General features: G+C 40.0%; 1 protein-coding gene across 5 annotated transcripts in view; it reads left to right on the forward strand.

Annotated features, from left to right (window-relative positions):
* The window catches only part of PRKG1 (protein kinase cGMP-dependent 1), a 1,269,228-nt gene that overhangs the window by 1,143,693 nt on the left and 107,231 nt on the right, over positions 1–18,304 (forward strand). For all 5 annotated transcript variants that reach the window (XM_058698343.1, XM_058698342.1, XM_058698344.1 and 2 more), the window contains one exon: positions 8,522–8,596. In XM_058698343.1, the coding sequence (XP_058554326.1) occupies positions 8,522–8,596 (75 nt within the window). The remainder of the gene's footprint in view (positions 1–8,521; positions 8,597–18,304) is intronic.

The raw sequence follows: 18,304 nt of genomic DNA on the forward strand, positions 1-18,304 counted from the left end.
ATAACCACAGTTGCTTGAATTATTCCTTACAGATGGCATGGCACAAACACATAAGTGTGTCTGAATTGATGAAGGAAAGGATAGGTGGGTGGGCAGATGGTTGGATAGATGGATGGATGGATGTGGATCGATAATTGGAAGGATATGAGTGTTCATTGGTTTTATTGAACTTGGGGCTCCTTTTCCCCTCTAAGGAAACATATATTCAGATGGTACTTGATAAGATAAGCCATTGATAATTATGACTGTGGTAGTTAAAAAATAAAAGAATCAAACATAAGTAACAAAGAGCCTTCATTTGAAGCCACAAAGGGAACTAACAGATTTTCTTCATAAACATACCAAAGAAATGAAAGAATGCTTCTGATATCTTGGACTTAGCTAAGTAGCAAATGTCCCAAGTAATTTGAAATGCTAACTTCGTATTTTCTATAAATATACTTTTAAGGATTTAGGCAAGATTCAAATTACGGAAGTCTAATGGGCTGTAATCATATATGCTATTCAAACTAAGAAAGCTTTGTCAAGAGTTCAGATAATGCTTAAAAAATATTTTGCTTAGCACTGGTGAAGTATTTGTAATAGTTCCGGGTTTAAGATGTTACTCTTGGCTCATTTTGACTCATCATCTTTAACTGTTAAGAATAGAATACCATCTTACTTAAAGATATAAACAAGAATATCTGTTATAAATATGTTTGGAGATTTTCTCCCACCCTGTTTTGAATTTGAAAAAAAAATGATTTTAAGCACTTTTAGACAAGATCTCTGAGCAATTTGGTGGAATAGAGGAGAAAAGATCATGACGACTAGATCGATTAATAGGTATTATTGAATGCATACGTAATTTATTATTAGAGAAAGTGCTTTGTAAACTGTAAAGTGAAATATAAATGCTGTCATTTTTGAGCAACATGACAATGCTCACCCCTGGTATCCAGACCACTCTTCTAATAACATAATAGCCCGTTTCTCTCTAGATGAAGTCTCATCATATCGCAACCAAAGAGCAAAATTACACACTTTTTAGATACACCACTGAGTAATCAGCTGTGTTCAAAAGGATGTTTTGGCTTAATAATGAAAGCATCTTAATAACTGAAATTATTACCCACTGAGTTACTGTCACTATCATGTTCTGAAACAGACAAATTTCCTAGAATAAGAAACCTAGGCTTTTATGATATTTCTGAAGGAGAATTTCTATAAATACCATTCTCGGTGTGGAAGGAGCATTTCTGCTTCCTCCTTCTCTCCTCTCCCTTCCCTTCTTCCTCCTTTCTTTCAATCCCTCTTTTCCTCCTCCTTTCCTCCTCCTTTCCTCCCTTTTTCTGTCTTCTTTCTTTTCCACTCCTTCATCGCAAGAATGTTGGAAATACCAGCATTAAACATAAAAGGCATTTTCCATTTGCTCTTGCTACTTCTGTGTTCTCACCTCATAACGTTTTGTCCACCCCCTTAAAATATTGTCAAGCCTCATGAAAATTGGATTCTCACTAATACTGCCTCAACATGCAGTAAGTTTTGTTGTTGAAATACCCTGAATAAAAGTCCATTGCTCATTAACGTCTTCTTCGTTTATTCTGGAATTATGTCTAGAATGTATGTGAAATTGGCTCTTTTATTGCACAAGGCTAAGATATAACTCATACACAAATTGTGAGTTTGTTTATAAACAAACTTTGTTCTCTAGTCTCCTAGAGACTAGAGTTGTTGTTAAACTTTTTAAACCATTGCATTATAATTTCTTAATAAAACAGCAAAAGTCCTCTCCCTTAGTAGCCAAGAAATGTCACAAGACCCAAGTAAATATTTAAAAAGGTGTCCGATGCCTATAGTAATATTTTCCAAATGTCTCTTTGATGTGGGTCCACAAACATGGCAGGTGTTCCTTTAGAAAATCTGTGAGAAGGAAGAAAAAAATGCAACATTCATGCTTGCATCAGGAATAATAAATTCTGTAACACCGTCAATTAAGCTTATCAAGATTCTTAAAATATTCGTTGATGAGTGCAGGGATACACAGACAGAGACAACCACTTGGAACTTACTAATACAGCTTGAAGAGGGCACATTTTCTTAAACTTTTAGAGAAGCATAATGTTGGGCTTACTGTTGGAGAACACTTAGAATATTAGCAGGAAGCCTTTGTTCTGTGTTTCAAAAAAATGTTACTTGGCCAGGATTGCTCTCTAAATAAAGATGATTTCCAAAGGACATATGGTTCCAATTTCAAAGCCAAGATGATTGTCCTGGATATTTTATTTTGAAAAGAAATTCCATATGTCTAACCTGTAATAGAGAGTATAAATATAAATGTTTTTGTACACAGTTGCCACACTTCTTCATCTGTCTGTGTAAGTGTGTGTGTGTGCGTGTGTGTGTGTGCGCATGTAAGTGTGCGTGTGTTGGTGTCTGCCATGGATTAGTAGGTACTCTACACAGTAGGTACATACAATGACCTACTCTTTGTGAAACTACTGTTTATGAGTTTTTAAAAATAAAAGGATACACTTCAGCCCTCATATGAAGGTAGGAATCAACATAAATCACAGTTGCTTTATGATTACAACCCTATAATAGACAACAGTAGAGCACTGCAGAAAAAAAAAGACAGTGAAAAGAAATACGTAAAGATATTCCCGTTAGTTATTTGTGGATAGAGAAATCCGATGCCTTCTTAATTTCTTCTCACAGTTCTTAAAAGTTTTCTATAGTAAAAAATTGATTACATTTTAAATGAAAAGGATTTTCTTTAATTAGAGGGAGTTTATTTCAGAAGTAAATTCCTGTTGATCAAGTTAGGGGCCTTTGTAAATTGATGTTATTCCCTTCATTTTTTCTAATCTAGTGGTAAAAAAAAAGATAATAAATATTGAATCATTAGCACCACCTAGAAAATTAGTACTTTAAATCAAGGCCTCTTAAAACTTACACCAAAAAGTCACTCTGGAAATACCACTTTTATTCATTCTTTTCAAATGTGACACTTGTCATTGGATATGACTAAGATTTAACAAAAATGGCTCTAAAGAGCTCGTAACCAGTCTAAATGTGTTTTTTTTTTCAATCAGGCTCCACTTACTTTTAAACTCATTCCTGTGATTAGATGCTTTCTGTAGAGCTTCGCCAGTTGGAGGATTTTACGTTTGTATACTCTGCGAATAGGAATTTGAAACTGCCTTTTCGAAAAGCGATCTGCATAGTTTTAACCAACCCTAGTGGGGTGGATAGGTTTTCTTCAGTTATAAAGGACTTCATCCTTACCGTAATTGCCACCCATTCACCCTCTAAATTTTTCATCATATCCTATCCTGTGTAAGACATATTTAGGTGAAATCAATAGGAGGAGGAAGAATTTTTTTTTAGCTATTTGAACTCCCCAAATTACTCTGCGTGTCAAACATGTTAAGAACACAGTCGGAGTGTATTTGAAAAGCTCCCATACAGGCTGTTCCTCTTCGGTTTTACCACAGTGTGCTCTTTGTTTCCTCTCTGTCAGTGCCTTTTCACAATGTTTTGGATTTAGTTATATTAAAAATATCTACGTATTGTTGGGGCGCCTGGGTGGCGCAGTCGGTTAAGCGTCCGACTTCAGCCAGGTCACGATCTCGCGGTCTGTGAGTTCGAGCCCCGCGTCGGGCTCTGGGCTGATGGCTCGGAGCCTGGAGCCTGTTTCCGATTCTGTGTCTCCCTCTCTCTCTGCCCCTCCCCCGTTCATGCTCTGTCTCTCTCTGTCCCAAAAATAAAAATTAAAAAATGTTGAAAAAAAAAATTTAAAAAAAAAAAAAAAAAAATATCTACGTATTGTAGAGGAAGGAGTGGGAATGAGGGAATGCAGATTTTAGTCCCAGATGTGCTGCAGAATTGGAGTCATCTTGAACAAGAAACTTTTAACTCTCTGTGCTTAAATCTTACATTATCTCTAAAAACAGAATATCAACCAGATGTTATTGATTTTTTTCACAATAAAATAAATACTGTCTTTCACATTACAATTTTTTTTTTAATTTTTTATACGGTTATTCATTTTTGAGAGGCACAGAGTGGCAGAGTGCAAGTGGGGGACGGGCAGAGAGAGAAGGAGACACAGAATCCAAACCAGGCTCCAGGCTCCGAGCTGTCAGCCCAGAGCCTGATACCAGGCTCGAACCCATAAACCATGAGGTCATGACCAGATCGGAAGTCAGACAGTCAATTGACTAAGCCACCCAGGCACCCCTTTACTTTACAATCTTAAACCCATCTCACATAGGGAGTTTCCCTTGGCAATGACTGAGACGTTCTATGGGAAGGTGGGAAACTCTACCATTTAAAGAACAATGGCAGAAATCGTATTTGAACACTGATCTCCACTATGGGGATTATTATTATTTATTTATTTTTAAATTTACATCCAATTAGTTAGCATCTAGTGCAACAATGATTTCAGGAGTAGATCCCTTAGTGCCCCTGACCCATTTAGCCCATCCCCCCTGTCACAACCCCTCCAGTAACCCTCAGTTTGTTGTCCATATTTATGAGTCTCTTTTGTTTTGTCCCTCTCCCTGTTTTTATAGTATTTTTGTTTCCCTTCCCTTACGTTCATCTGTTTTGTCTCTTAAAGTCCTCATAGGAGTGAAGTCATAGGATTTTTGTCTTTCTCTGACTGACTCATTTCACTTAGCATAATACCCTCCAGTTCCATCCATGTAGTTGCAAATGGCAAGATTTCATTCTTTTTGATGCCGAGTAATATTCCATTATGTATGTGTATGTATGTATGTATATGTATGTATGTACACCATACATACATATATATACACACACCACATTTTCTTTATCCATTCATCCATCGATGGACATTTGGGCTCTTTCCATACTTTGGCTATTGTTGATAGTGCTGTTATAAACATGGGGGTGCATGTGTCCCTTCGAAACAGCACACCTGTATCCCGTGGATAAATGCCTAGTAGTGCAATTGCTGGGTCACAGGGTAGTTCTATTTTTAGTTTTTTGAGGACCCTCCATACTGGTTTCCAGAGTGGCTGCACCAGCTTGCATTCCCACCAACGATGCAAAAGAGATCCTCTTTCTCTGCATCTTCACCAACATCTGTTGTTGCCTGAGTTGTTAATGTGAGCCATTCTTACAAGTGTGAGGTGGTATCTAATTGTGGTTTTGATGTGTATTTCCCAGATGATGAGTGATGTTGAGCATTTTTTCATGTGTCGATTGGCCATCTGGATGTCTTCTTTGGAGAAGTGTCTATTTATGTCTTTGGCCCATTTCTTCACTGGATTATTTGTTTTTTGGGTGTTGTGTTTGATAAATTCTTTGTAGATTTTGGATACTAATCCTTTATCTGATCTGTCATTTGCAAATATCTTCTCCCATTTTGTCAGTTGCCTTTTAGTTTTGCTGATTGTTTCCTTCTCTGTGCAGAAGCTTTTTATTTTGATGAGGTCCCAGTAGCTGATTTTTGCTTTTGTTTCCCTTGCCTCTGGAGATGTGTTAAGAAGTTGCAACGGCCACGATCAAGGAGGTTTTTGCCTGCTTTCTCCTCGAGGATTTTGACGGCTTCCTGTCTTACATTGAGGTCTTTCATCCATTATGAGTTTATTTTTGTGTATGGTGTAAGAAAGCGGTCCAGATTCATTCTTCTGCATGATGCTGTCCAGTTTTCCCAGCACCACTTGCTGAAAAGACAGTCTTTATTCCATGGGATATTCTTTCCTGCTTTGTCAAAGATGAGTTGGCCATACGTTTGTGGGTCCATTTCTGGGTTCTCTATTCTGTCCCATTGATCTGAGTGTCTGTTCTTGTGCCAGTACCATACTGTCTTGATGATGAAAGCTTTGTAGTATAGCTTGAAGTCTGGGATTGTGATGCCTCCTGCTTTGGTTTCTTTTTCAAGATCGCTTTGGCTATTTGAGGTCTTTTCTGGTTCCATACAAATTTGAGGATTGTTTGTTCTATCTCTGTGAAGAATGCTGGTGTTATTTTGATAGGGATTGCATTGAATATGTAGATTTCTTTTGGTAGTATCAACATTTTAGCAATATTTGTTCTTCCTATCCAGGAGCATGGAATCTTTTTCCATTTTTAGTGTGTCTTTTTCAATTTCTTTCATAAGCTTTCTATAGTTTTCAGCGTATAGATTTTTCACCTCTTTGGTTAGATATATTCCTAGTTATTTTATGGGTTTTTTTGTGCAACTGTAAGTGGGATTGATTCCTTGATTTCTCTTTCTGTCACTTCATTGTTGGTGCATAGGAATGCAACCGATTTCTGTGCGTTGATTTTATATCCTGCAACTTTGCTGAATTCATGGATCAATTCTAGCAGTTTTTTTGGTGGAATCTTTTGGGTTTTCCATATAGAGTATCATGTCACCTGCAAAAGTGAAAGTTTGACCTCCTCCTGGACAATTAGGATGCCTTTTATTTCTTTGTGTTGTCTGATTGCAGAGCCTAAGACTTCCAATACTATGTTGAATAACAGCGGTGAGAGTGAATATTCCCTGTCTCGTTCCTGACCTTAGGGGAAAAGCTCTCAGGTTTTCCCCATTGAGGATGATATTAGCGTTGGGTCGTTCATATATGGCTTTTATGATCTCAAGGTATGCTCCTTCTATCCCTATTTTCTTGAGGGTTTTATCAAGAAAGGATGCTATATTTTGTCACATGCTTTCTCTGCATCTTTCGAGAGGATTCTATGGTTCTTGTCCTTTCTTTTATTGATGTGATGAGTCACATTAATTGTTTTGCAGATATTGAACCAGCCCCGCAGGGGATTATTATTTATCATTTATTTTATCACTAATTATATGTCTTTGGAAAGTTGTATAAGGACCATCGCCTTTGGCAGCCTCCATTCATTTGACATTCATTAATGCAGTTCACCTCAGAAAACTTGATGCTCTGTGGTTCTTGATTCCTTAGTCTTCTGTCTCTTCCTTTTGGTCCCTTTTTGTATTAGAAATACTTCATGTTTTAGCTCAGCATTCCACTTACCCTGCCCCCAAGATGAGATCATTACCCACAGGACTGATGTCGTACCCGCCCTGTCTCCTTTTGGCCAGCCTCCAAGGAAGAGTCAAGTCTCTCTTTACACATTTTTCATAAAAACAAAAACAAAAACCAGTGTGTGTCAAAGTGGTTAAGCAATGTTTAACTTTAAATCAACAAATACCCTATGTTTCAGGACCTGACCAGGCATATTTTATTATTTGATACTCACACGAAGCTTTTTCTGTGCACTGAGATTCTAGAGGTTTAAAATTAAAATGTAATTCCTTACAGCTCTTTGCCATTCTCCATGCGTAGGCTAGACGTCGCTGGGGCTTTTATGGTTGTCGTGAAGGCACAGTGATTTGGCCGGAAGCCGCAGTGTAGGTCTTGAGGGTATGAGGGGGAATGGTGGCCTCCTTCCCTACCAGCCTTCACGCTGCTGGGCTGTACGACTTCAGGTCAGTTTCATAACCTCTCATGCCTTTGGATGCTCATCTATGCAGTGGAGGTAATCCTGACTCACAGGGTTGCTGTAACGATTAAAGTGTGTGTTACTACATGTAAAATGCATGCAATGGTAGCCAGCATATAAGCACCATGTAAGTGAGGGCCTTGATTATTATGTGAGCACTTTGAATGTAGATTTTCCTTTTGTTCCTCTGTTCAGTTCACTGCTTGCCAGAAGGTAGTGCACATAAGAGTTCTGGTATCTGGTTGCATTCGGTAATTTTCAAGGGTAATTCTTGTGTGTGTGTGTGTGTGTGTGTGTGTGTGTGTGTGTGTGTGTGTGTGTATGTGTGTGTGTGTGTTTTCCTTTTGTGCTGGCCCAGTAATATTTTATGTTGTAGACCTATAATAGATGGGACTTCATTATATAAAGTCTGAACACAGTTCTAGGTCCATGTAGGCTATGGGATAGATTGGGTTTGCCCAGGTGTATGACCCTTCCTGGTTGATCCTAAAGTCAGTATCTTCATCCGTCCAAAACGAGTTGACTCTCCTATCATTCTCCTCTGTCGTGTGCCTGTCTTCTGCATATGTATTTTGCCTTTGAAGATTAGTTTACAGTTTTGTCACGTGGAGATAATAATGTTTGTCTTTTACGGTGTGTTGTAGACCTGGAATCAATATATGTTCGTGATAATTGAAAGAAGAGTGCCCACAGTAGGCATGCAGTAGGCATTCCATAATTGGTAGATCTTGTCATAATCCCTAGTAAAGTTGACCCACTTTGTGACCTGTGTCCTTTTGTGTGTCACAGATTTTATTCCAGCCGTTCTTTGAATATCTCCTTTCACCAGGTCCAGTTCTAGGTGCTGGGAACCACGGAGGTAAACACGATGGAATAGGTCACCGTTGTCAGAGACACTATCATTATCTGATATGTTTCTTAATGACTTATCTGGTTTAAATGTTTGACTTCATTTTTAGTTAGATCCTTTTAGATTGTTTCAATGTATCATTGACGAGGTAGTCATTGTTAGGACTCTGCAGAGCATTTATCCTGATGACTGTGTTTTTCCTTACAGCTCTTTCAAGCATTTGATTGGAGGGCTGGATGACGTGTCTAATAAAGCCTATGAGGACGCAGAAGCTAAAGCAAAGTAAGTGATATTTTTTTATTCCTTTGACTTTAGTCTTGATTTTTCAAAGTTGATTTTGAATAAATAGAAGATTAACAATTTTGTTGGACGTAACAAATCCCAGCACTCTGACAGAAGAAATCACTTGCTTCAGAGGGGGGAACTGGCAAATTTCAAGGTAGTTACTACATAGGATGCTTCCTCAGTAAGTCTCTTCTTAAACATGAAATCTTAATTTGGGGAGCAAGATCATCTCCACAAGGGAAAAATGGTAAGTTTAAAACCCCCTGTAAATAATTGAATGCAAACATTATTTCTCCCACTGAAAATACTTGATGGATGAATGGCGGCCACAGTGCGCAACAGTTGTTTGTGAAACTGTAGGGGAAATAACAAAGCTGAAGTATTTCCGGTTGCAAATACCCTGTTGCTCTGTTGCTTTCTCTTGAACTGCCGAGGCACTAAGTTACCAGAATGATCGGAGATAGTACATATCCCATTAATTATCCTTTTTGTATCTACTGACATAAATCCAATTGTATCCACTTTAAACCTTTAACTTTTTTGAGTGAGATCTTGCCATTTGCAGCTACCTGGATGGAACTGGAGGGTATTATGCTAAGTGAAATGAGTCAGTCAGAGAAAGACAAAAATCCTATGACCTCACTTCTATGACGACTTTAAGAGACAAAACAGATGAACATAAGGGAAGGGAAACAAAAATAGTATAAAAACGGGGAGGGGGACAAAACAGAAGAGACTCATAAATATGGAGAACAAACTGAGGGTTGCTGGAGGGGTTGTGGGGAGGGGGGGATGAGCTAAATGGGGAAGGGGCGCTAAGGGATCTACTTCTGAAATTGTTACACTAGATGCTAACTGATTTGGATGTAAATTTTTAAAAATTAAAATGAAAATTAAAAAAACCCTTAACTTGTTTGACAAAGATTTGAAATTATTTGAGATTGGCTTTTTCTGACAAAAAAAATCTAGGTTTCTTTTACAAAATGGCAATCTTTATAAGTCTCCCCTCTTCTGCCCCCCCCCCCCCACCAAACTAATTCAAGTGAAAGCAATTTAGTAGTGATATCACACAGGACACCTGAAGGATTAAACTGACAAAAATTTATCAGTAAAGAGATAGTTCAGGGGCAGAATTTGGTTGGTTTTGTAGTAACCTCAAAAGCCAAAAAAAAAAAAATTTAATTGCTTTTGCCTTGAGAATCTAGGAAGATTAAAACTTTGGTCTAGAATGAAAAAAAAATAACTACTGTAATTCATTTTGACTGATAAAATTCTATTATCTTCAAAGCTGTCAATATATTCACAATTTCTTCCCCATATGGTTGCTTCTGTTTCCTCCGCTCTTTGGAGGGACACAGACACACACATCCGGAGGTCAAATGGCAGCCGTGCCTTTGCCAAGATTTGCTCAGGAATCGCACTAGGTAGTTTTAACGCCAAACTGCACACAGTCACCGGATTGCCTGTACTGTGGGTGGTACATATTAATTTTCTGGGGTTTTTTCCTATACTCGGTCAAAATACATATTAATGCTAAGTTTAGCTTCTGGTATTAGCACTAATCCTACTGAGATGGCAGAGGGGGGCATTTAAGCTACCCTATCAGTTTTAAAAGTTATAAAATTCCCTGGTTATTATTGGACTTTATCCTTAGAGGAACATTTGCTATATAAAAATTCATCTTTATAATTTATGTTAGCATATTTTTCTTGAGTATATATAGTCGATTAAGATTACCATGGGTCATTCCATATAAATATGTGTCGTATAATACACCTTTTGTATATATATAATGGCTGGTAATCTTGAAAATTTATCTAAAATCTACATGAGCAACTGTGTACGTATTTTTGCAGTTACTAGAAAAAGTCAGACCTCTTTTATTTTTTTTACTTTTTTTTTTCAACGTTTTTTATTTATTTTTGGGACAGAGAGAGACAGAGCATGAACGGGGGAGGGTCAGAGAGAGAGGGAGACACAGAATCGGAAACAGGTTCCAGGCTCCGAGCCATCAGCCCAGAGCCTGACGCGGGGCTCGAACTCACGGACCGCGAGATCGTGACCTGGCTGAAGTCAGACACTTAACCGACTGCGCCACCCAGGTGCCCCGATTTTATTTTATTTTTTTAATGTTTATTTATTTTTGAGAGGGGGGGCAGACTGCAAGTGGGGGAGGGCAGAGAGAGAGGGAGACACAGAATCCGAAGTAGGCTCCCAGCTCTGAGCTGTCAGCACAGAGCCCAACACAAGGCTCAAACTCACAAACCGCGAGATCATAACCAGAGCTGAAGCTGGACGTTTAACCGACTGAGCCACCTAGGCGCCCCATACCTCTTTTGAACTAAAGCATTCTATGGTCTATTTCTGTTTCGGCTAAATGTTAGGTTCTTTAATGAAAGTTTTTGCGTAAGTCCTGTTGACCCAAAGTTGAGTCTGGTCACAGGCTTGAAATGGGTCAGTAATGGGAAAGCGCCTTGACTTAGCTGTATCCTTCCCAGCGTCCTCCTGGCTCTATAAAGATGACTGTGTTTGCATCTCATGAACTCTGGGCATCTGTGAGGTCATTCACACGTGCTTCAACCAAAGGCAACAGGGAAAACAAATACGGCAACGTTCAGATCTGACAGTTACAGGCCAGGAAGGGTGACCATACTTCTCACTGGAACAGATTCTGTGTGAAGAGTACCCTGAACGTGGGGCCACAGCCTCGGGCTTTGCTTCCCCCCTTTGTCGTTTCCAACCACCTGGTCTTGGTCCAGTTACACTGCCTCTTGATGGCCTCATCTTACTTTTGAAATGGTGTTTCTGTGAGTTAATTGATAGGAGTATGTAGAAGTGCCTTGTGAATGATAAAGGGCTGTAAAGGGAATGTTACTGTTGGTGGAATTAATCACTGGAAGTATATCCTAGTGCTTTTGATAAATGGCTTGATTTATAGATAATTATTGCATATTGATTACATAAAACTAACTTTACCTGGCCAGGAACTCTTTACTCGTATGTGGACAAACTGCTCTCACTTCGGTAGAATGTCATGAAATTTCACCTAGCCTGGAAAATATCTGTAAATACCATTTTGATAAAAATAGCAACATTTAGGGGCGCCTGGGTGGCTCAGTTGGTTAAACGTCCAACTTCGGCTCAGGTGATGATCTCACAGTCCGTGAGCTTCAGCCCCGCGTTGGGCTCCGTGCTGACAGCTCAGAGCCTGGAGCCTGCTTGGGATTCTGTGTCTCCCTCTCTCACTCTGCCCTTCCCCTGCTCATGGTCTTGCTCTATGTCTCTCTCAAGAATAAATAAACATTAAAAAAAATAAATAAAAAATAGCAACATTTGGCTAAAAGAAAGTTCAATTATGATTGAAGAACAAAGAGGAACAGCAAATGACTAGTTGCATCTAAGTGGCTCAAAATATTACTTGAACCATAAATTTGATAGACTATAAATTAGTTATTATTCTTGAATATAAGTTGACTAGGAGAGGTTAAAGTTTTCTAGTTCAATTAATACTAAATCCAAATGAATGCATAACCCACATTCCTTAATATTATTTGAAAAATGGGAAAAAATCAATAATATCTGAAGATTTCTAAGGTTGAAAGTATCATTTTAACTAGGTGTCCTCTCTCTTGGAGGTAAACTGTGAATTATTCCCAAGGCAGAGCTTTTTAGTTGAACTAACAAGTTTAAATGTCTATCTGTGTTAACACTGTTGTCTCTTTATTCAATTTCTTCCCCTTAAGTGTATTGTGCCTTCATCTCATATTTAAGGAGCTTCTAAGGTTTGCCACTTCAGGGACTAGGCACACGCTCTAATTGGTCTCAATTCCCTGGATCATTCTTGTAATGCCTCTAAATTTCTATATAGATCACAAAATCTATACTGTTGAGAACCGAGGTGTTGATTGGCTCTGCCGGCGAGTCTCCGTGATTTTGCCGAATTCACCGAAGATGAGGGTAGTATTTCTTAAAATCCGACTGAAATGATCACAGTATTTATCCCTGTGAACTTACTGTTGGTATTGTCTCATCGACTATGACTATTTGGATAAAAGGAGGAAGAAAAAAAAAAAAAAGGCCTGACTATAAAGATAGATGCAGTTGAGATGTTTAGAACTTAATTAGCTGTTAGCATAATCAGGCTTCAGTGGCGGACTCCTACACAAAATGTACAAACCATCCTTTTCAGAAACACTCCTCTCATCCGGTGTGGGTGGCTGGTCTAGAAAGGTTGGCTTGAGAGCAATGTTCTCGTGAAATGGTTCTTCGAACTTTCCTGCTGCTGGATATATGCCTTCAGCCCCTCTCACCACATAAATTACCGACAAAGAAAATTATTCTTGACAGAATCTTTACCTTTATGGCATGTTTAAGCTTTTCTTGATTGCTGCTAATTATCCACTAAGGGCTTCTCTTTCTAAAATATGAAGTTGTAATCACAAAGACATTAGAAGAGACAACAGCAGATCAAAGTTAAGCATCATTAAGGCTTATTTAGAGCGGAAAGTAGCATTCGTGATGAAAGGTATGCGTTATTTCCCTGTGAGAATACATATTCGTTTAATAAACACTTCGAAATTCACTTAATGATGACTCAGGCGCTGTGTTTCACAATGTGCAGACTAAGTAGGAAGCCTATTTTCTAATACTAAGGATCTTGCTGCTCTGACAGCTCGAAGAATGTAGATTCGTAAATGCGTTTATTTATGATCTAAGTTGAGGCTTCTCAGTTTCGTTCTCCGTGAGGGACTCTTTCTCATGGTGAAATTTATACAAAGCTACAAATGAGTGTCCAGTCATGTGTTTTAATCTACAACATCCCTTGATACGAATATAGATTCGAAGGCCCTGCGATGAGTCCGCAGCTCCTCACGTACCTGCCTTTGCTGTGTTCGTTCACTTTGTCATATGCATGCATTTTATTCAACACTTTCTGGGTTCCTACAAAATGCTGCATATACAGCGGTGAATACAACAGGCATGCTCCTTGCCTTCATGATGCGTGTGGTGCCATGAGGGAGAGAGACACACGTTAATGGTTCTGGGAGAGCTTCCCAGAGGAGGTGACATTTTATCTAGATTTGAGCTGAATTCTAATGAATTAGCTGGTTAGGCAATAATTAGTATTCGCTGGGCAAGTAAATGCAGAGCGCATTGCAGCTAGACAAATAGCATCTGCAAACCTTCTAGATGGGTATGCACAGAGTGCATATTCAAGGAATCAAAGTGCAATCAGGCTGGGACCGAGAAAGTCTAAGATCGGGTGTTAAGGATTTAGGAAAATCACTCCAGGCTTGTAAGTTACCAGAAGAGATGAGTTGGGTGACCTGCTAATTGAACATCCTTTCCTCTGGGGTTGGAAGACTGTGAAGTGAAAGCAGAGAGAACCAGCAGAGTATTTTGCAGGGAAAAGCTGATTGTGGACAGGACTTGAATGAGGGCTGGGTGAATAGAGAAAAGCATTTGAGAGGTAGTCAGATGGCAAAGCCAGGAGGTCTCTGCACGGATGTAGATGTTGGTGCTCAAGGGGAGCAAGGTCAGGCCAGCGCAATTTGGCGTCTGGCGGTCAGAGGAAGACAGGGGCGTTCTCCAAGGCAGAAAGTCTGAATGGTGGCCAGGTTTGGGCAGGGGGGCGGGGGGGCAGTGCTAGTGAATTGATTTTTGTTCAGGTTATAGATGAGTTGCCCTTGAGACCGGTTGGGCAGGCCTGGAGCTCGGGGGAGAGGTTGGTACTCACTTGGAAATTATGAGCTTTTACGTGGTAGGTGAAATTAAAGATGTGCATAAGGCAGAAAGTAGGGAATTAGAGCATCATGGTACTGAGGGCTGATTCGTGAGGAACTTTAGCATTTAAAAATCAGGGAAAGGAGAAGGATCTCTCTGTCTCTCTGTCTCTATCTCTGTCTCTGTCTCTCTCTCTCTCACACACACACACACACACACACACACACACACACACACACAGAAAAGGAGAGCTCAGAAGCAAAGCCAGATGCATCACAGAAGCCAAGAACAGAGTGTGTTTCAAGATAGGGGGAGGAGACAATGACATTGCACGCTGCGGAGAGTTCTAGTGTGTCAGTTAACAAATGCCCACTGGATTTATCAAACCACTGGTTCACTTTAGGGTTAACTCAGGGCTGAGTCCCCTCACATGGGCTCAAGATGAAATTGATGTGAAAAAATAAGAGTCAATGAGCTTATATGAAAGTATAAGAAATTTCAGGTAAAATAGTCAGAGATATGTAGGGATCTTCAATATTGGGAGAGAAAGGAACATGTTAAATCCAGGAGAGACGGAGTAGAAAAGTCTGGGCAAGTTGGTCTCAGGTCCTTGTAACCCTCACAGACAAAAGCAGACTTTGTGATGTGATTTCCTACTTAAGAAGGTTTTTAGTTTTCTTTTTTCATTAGGTAATATTCCTTTAGATTTAAATGCTAATCCGCACCCTGCCTCTGTCTCTGTAAAACTGTAAAATTCTCCCAAGAGGGAGGGAGGGAGGAATGAATGAATGAATGAAGGAAGGAATGAAGGAATAAAAATTGAATTCCCCCAAGAGGAATCAATATATTTTTTTCCTCCTATCTTAGCATAAATATGTACTTAAGTTCCTTTTTCCTCCAGAGATAAGCTGATCCTCCCTCTGGGCACACAGAGGAAAGAGGGACCAACCTTGGGCAAGGAGCCTCTAAATGACCAAAGACTTAAAGGCACCATTGGAACCGCCATCTAGTCCTGCCTTACTCCCCTCACTATGCACCACTGTCCACTTCTTTTCCACCTTGTCCTGGAAAAAGGACTTCCAAAACAGATTCACCTAGAAAGAAACAAAAGTAAACAAGAAAGCTGAAACTGTAGAAAGGAGCCAGGAACGAGGAGAGTGTGCAAAGCAGGATCCTATCATCAGTGCACGAGAAAAAAAAGTGGTGCCCCAAAAACAGAGGCACCAGGACTGCCTCTGACTTACTGCCACGAAACAGTGAAATCCCACAGTCTCTTCCTCTGGACGAGACCAAATATTGCCTGCATAGGGTCCACTTGTTTGGCCTTTAGGCTTCAGTCCAAATAAAACTTGTACTCCTGCTTCCATGATTAGTCCTCCTTGATTTAAAGCCCCCCTTCTGTTTACAAGTTCATCTGCAAAGGAACGTTTTAGTCAGTCCGGTATTTTCAGAATTGCATTTGGTGCCAAGCCTTGTCGTTGGACACAACGTGACGGCAGTCAAAATGTTCTCTCGTTTCATTTAGCGCTCACTCTGCTGTCATGGGCAGGTGCTCTGTGCTCTCTGGCATGTTCCTCGAGCCTTTGAATGTTCACTCATCAAATGCGTCTCCAAACAACGAAGCTGTGGAAATCAGAACACAGGCCTGCATTATTTGTAACCTATTCCCAAACGCCCCAGGGTTGGCTAGCATCTCACAAACATGAGATTCTCAATGCACAATCCAATACATATGGGTTGTTCTTCTGAACACCCTGACTTTAAAAATTTGGCCTTTCTTACTGGTGTTTGTCTGCCAGGCATTTGAGGGTAAAGACCTTAGTATTCCCGCAATCTTATCAACAGTTTACTTAAGCTAACGCGGTCGAGATGTAAGCAATTCTCAGGGAAATGAGCCTGGAAAATTGTGTCTCCCCCTGTGGAAAGAATGCAAGGGAGCGAAATCCTATTCCAAAATGGAGACTCGGCACCAATTAAGTGGAAAGAACAGTGAATGGCATTCTGAAATAGCCCTCAAACCAGAACCAGAACTTGCTGACCACTTCCAGGGTTGGGTACCCAGAAGACAGTCCTATCCTCTGGGCAATAAAAATTGTTTTCCGTTTTATTGCAGGGCAAACGCAGAGGAGACTGAGAAATTTGCAGTGGTTGGCCCTCTAATAAGCCGGCTCTCCTCTGTGCAAGAGCCGCTTGGTTTTCAAATTCCTGTACGTGCAGTCAGGGCGGGAGGAGGTAGGGAACCGTTGCCGGGGCCAGCGGTGCTAACAGATTAAAACTTCCCTGTGGGTTGTAACTACAGAGCGTCCAAGTCTGTGTCTCTTTCAGGTGCAGGGATACTGAATCAGTCGCTCTGTTAGAAAATGATTTTCAGGATAAAACTGCTTGGCCTTGGGTAGGGGTATTTTTTTTTTTCTGCTCATTAAAAATGTGAAACTCTCAAAGGCCGTTTGTTAATTTCTTCTCTGCAACGTTTATCTTTCAGACTCCCTAGGTAGCAAGACTTTATAAAGGTGAATCCCAGGATGTCCTGGCAGGCAACCTTTTGTAATTGACAGAGCAGAGGACTAATGATAATTAAAAATTCTAGTGCTGTTGACAAACCATTTGATTACAGGCTGTTTTCTTGTTCTGGAAAGAAAGGGTGTTTCCTTTCCACCATTGACACGTTAGACAATAACAACCGGAAATTACTTTCAACACATCAAGGGCTCTATACATTGTAAGGATGATTTGTAAGGATGATTGCCATGTGGCAATGAGGTCTGCGTTTCCAGAGCCCAAGATAGAAAAGAGTCTTTTTGACAGGCTGACGTCCTTCCTAGAGCCCATTTGTGATAAAGTACTTTTTATTTTATTTTTTTAACTATTTTTTTTAATGTTTATTTATTTTTGAGAGACAGAGCACGAGCAGGAAGGGGCAGAGAGAGAGAGGGAGACAGAATCAGAAGCAGGCTCCAGGCTCTGAACTGTCAGCACAGAGCCCGGTGCGGGGCTCGAACTCACAAACCTGAGATCATGACCTGAGCCAAAGTCGGCGCTTAACCGACTGAGCCACCCAGGCTCCCCAAGTACTTTTTAAAGAGCAAAAAATAGGAATACCTAGTATATCCCTTGTGTTCTCAGCAGGTTCAGCTGAAAAATAATAATCTTTGACTAAAATACCTTTTCTTTGTCCATGCAAGCTGTTTCTCTCACTGGAGATAGCATATGGCCTAATTCGAACACTGCCATACATAGAAGGCTGAGCCATTCTAGGGAGAAAACCTTGAACCTAGGGAGCTGAAGGCTGATACTCATCGCTGGGAGGGAGGCCATGGGCACATGGCAGGAGGCAAGGAGGCAATCGCTTTGGAGATGGGAGTTGCCACCTTAGTCTCAGCACCTATGAGCGCTTCTCCGTTTGACCTTGAGCACAGGGTCTAGCACCTAGCGCTTGCCTCTCTGGGCCTGTTTCCCAATCTGTAGAAATGATATTCCTTGTGATAAATCCTTTCTAATGTAGATGCTTAGAATGGGGAAGTTAACAAGCCATGCTTTTAGACGCATAACTCCCTTCCACGGAAACAACACTTTCGACCTGTGTTGTTTTCTAAATTTATCGTGAAGACATCTTTGTAGTTGTCAGTAGCAAGCAGGCTCCTAAAGATCATGGAATAATTTGTGGGTCTGTATTTTAACGAAAGTCACTAAAGCTACATTTCTTTGCTCTTAGGAACTGAACTGAACGCATTGCCGTTAGTGCATGCTTTATTCAAAATATTTAAATCAAAAATTATGCAGTTTTGCTTGAAGAACACTTCGATAACTCATAGTAGCTAAATAAATGAGCTTTTAGAAACAGCAGTTTTGATTTTCATCATTATACATACAATCTTCTCTTGCCAATCTGACATTTAGATATGATAATAAGCCAGACTTTCTCTCAATAAAATGCCATTTGAAAATTATAGAGTTCCTTGGAAACGGGAAATGTTATACCAA

This window comes from Neofelis nebulosa, chromosome 13 (genome assembly GCF_028018385.1).
Source record: "Neofelis nebulosa isolate mNeoNeb1 chromosome 13, mNeoNeb1.pri, whole genome shotgun sequence".
NCBI lineage: Eukaryota > Metazoa > Chordata > Mammalia > Carnivora > Felidae > Neofelis > Neofelis nebulosa.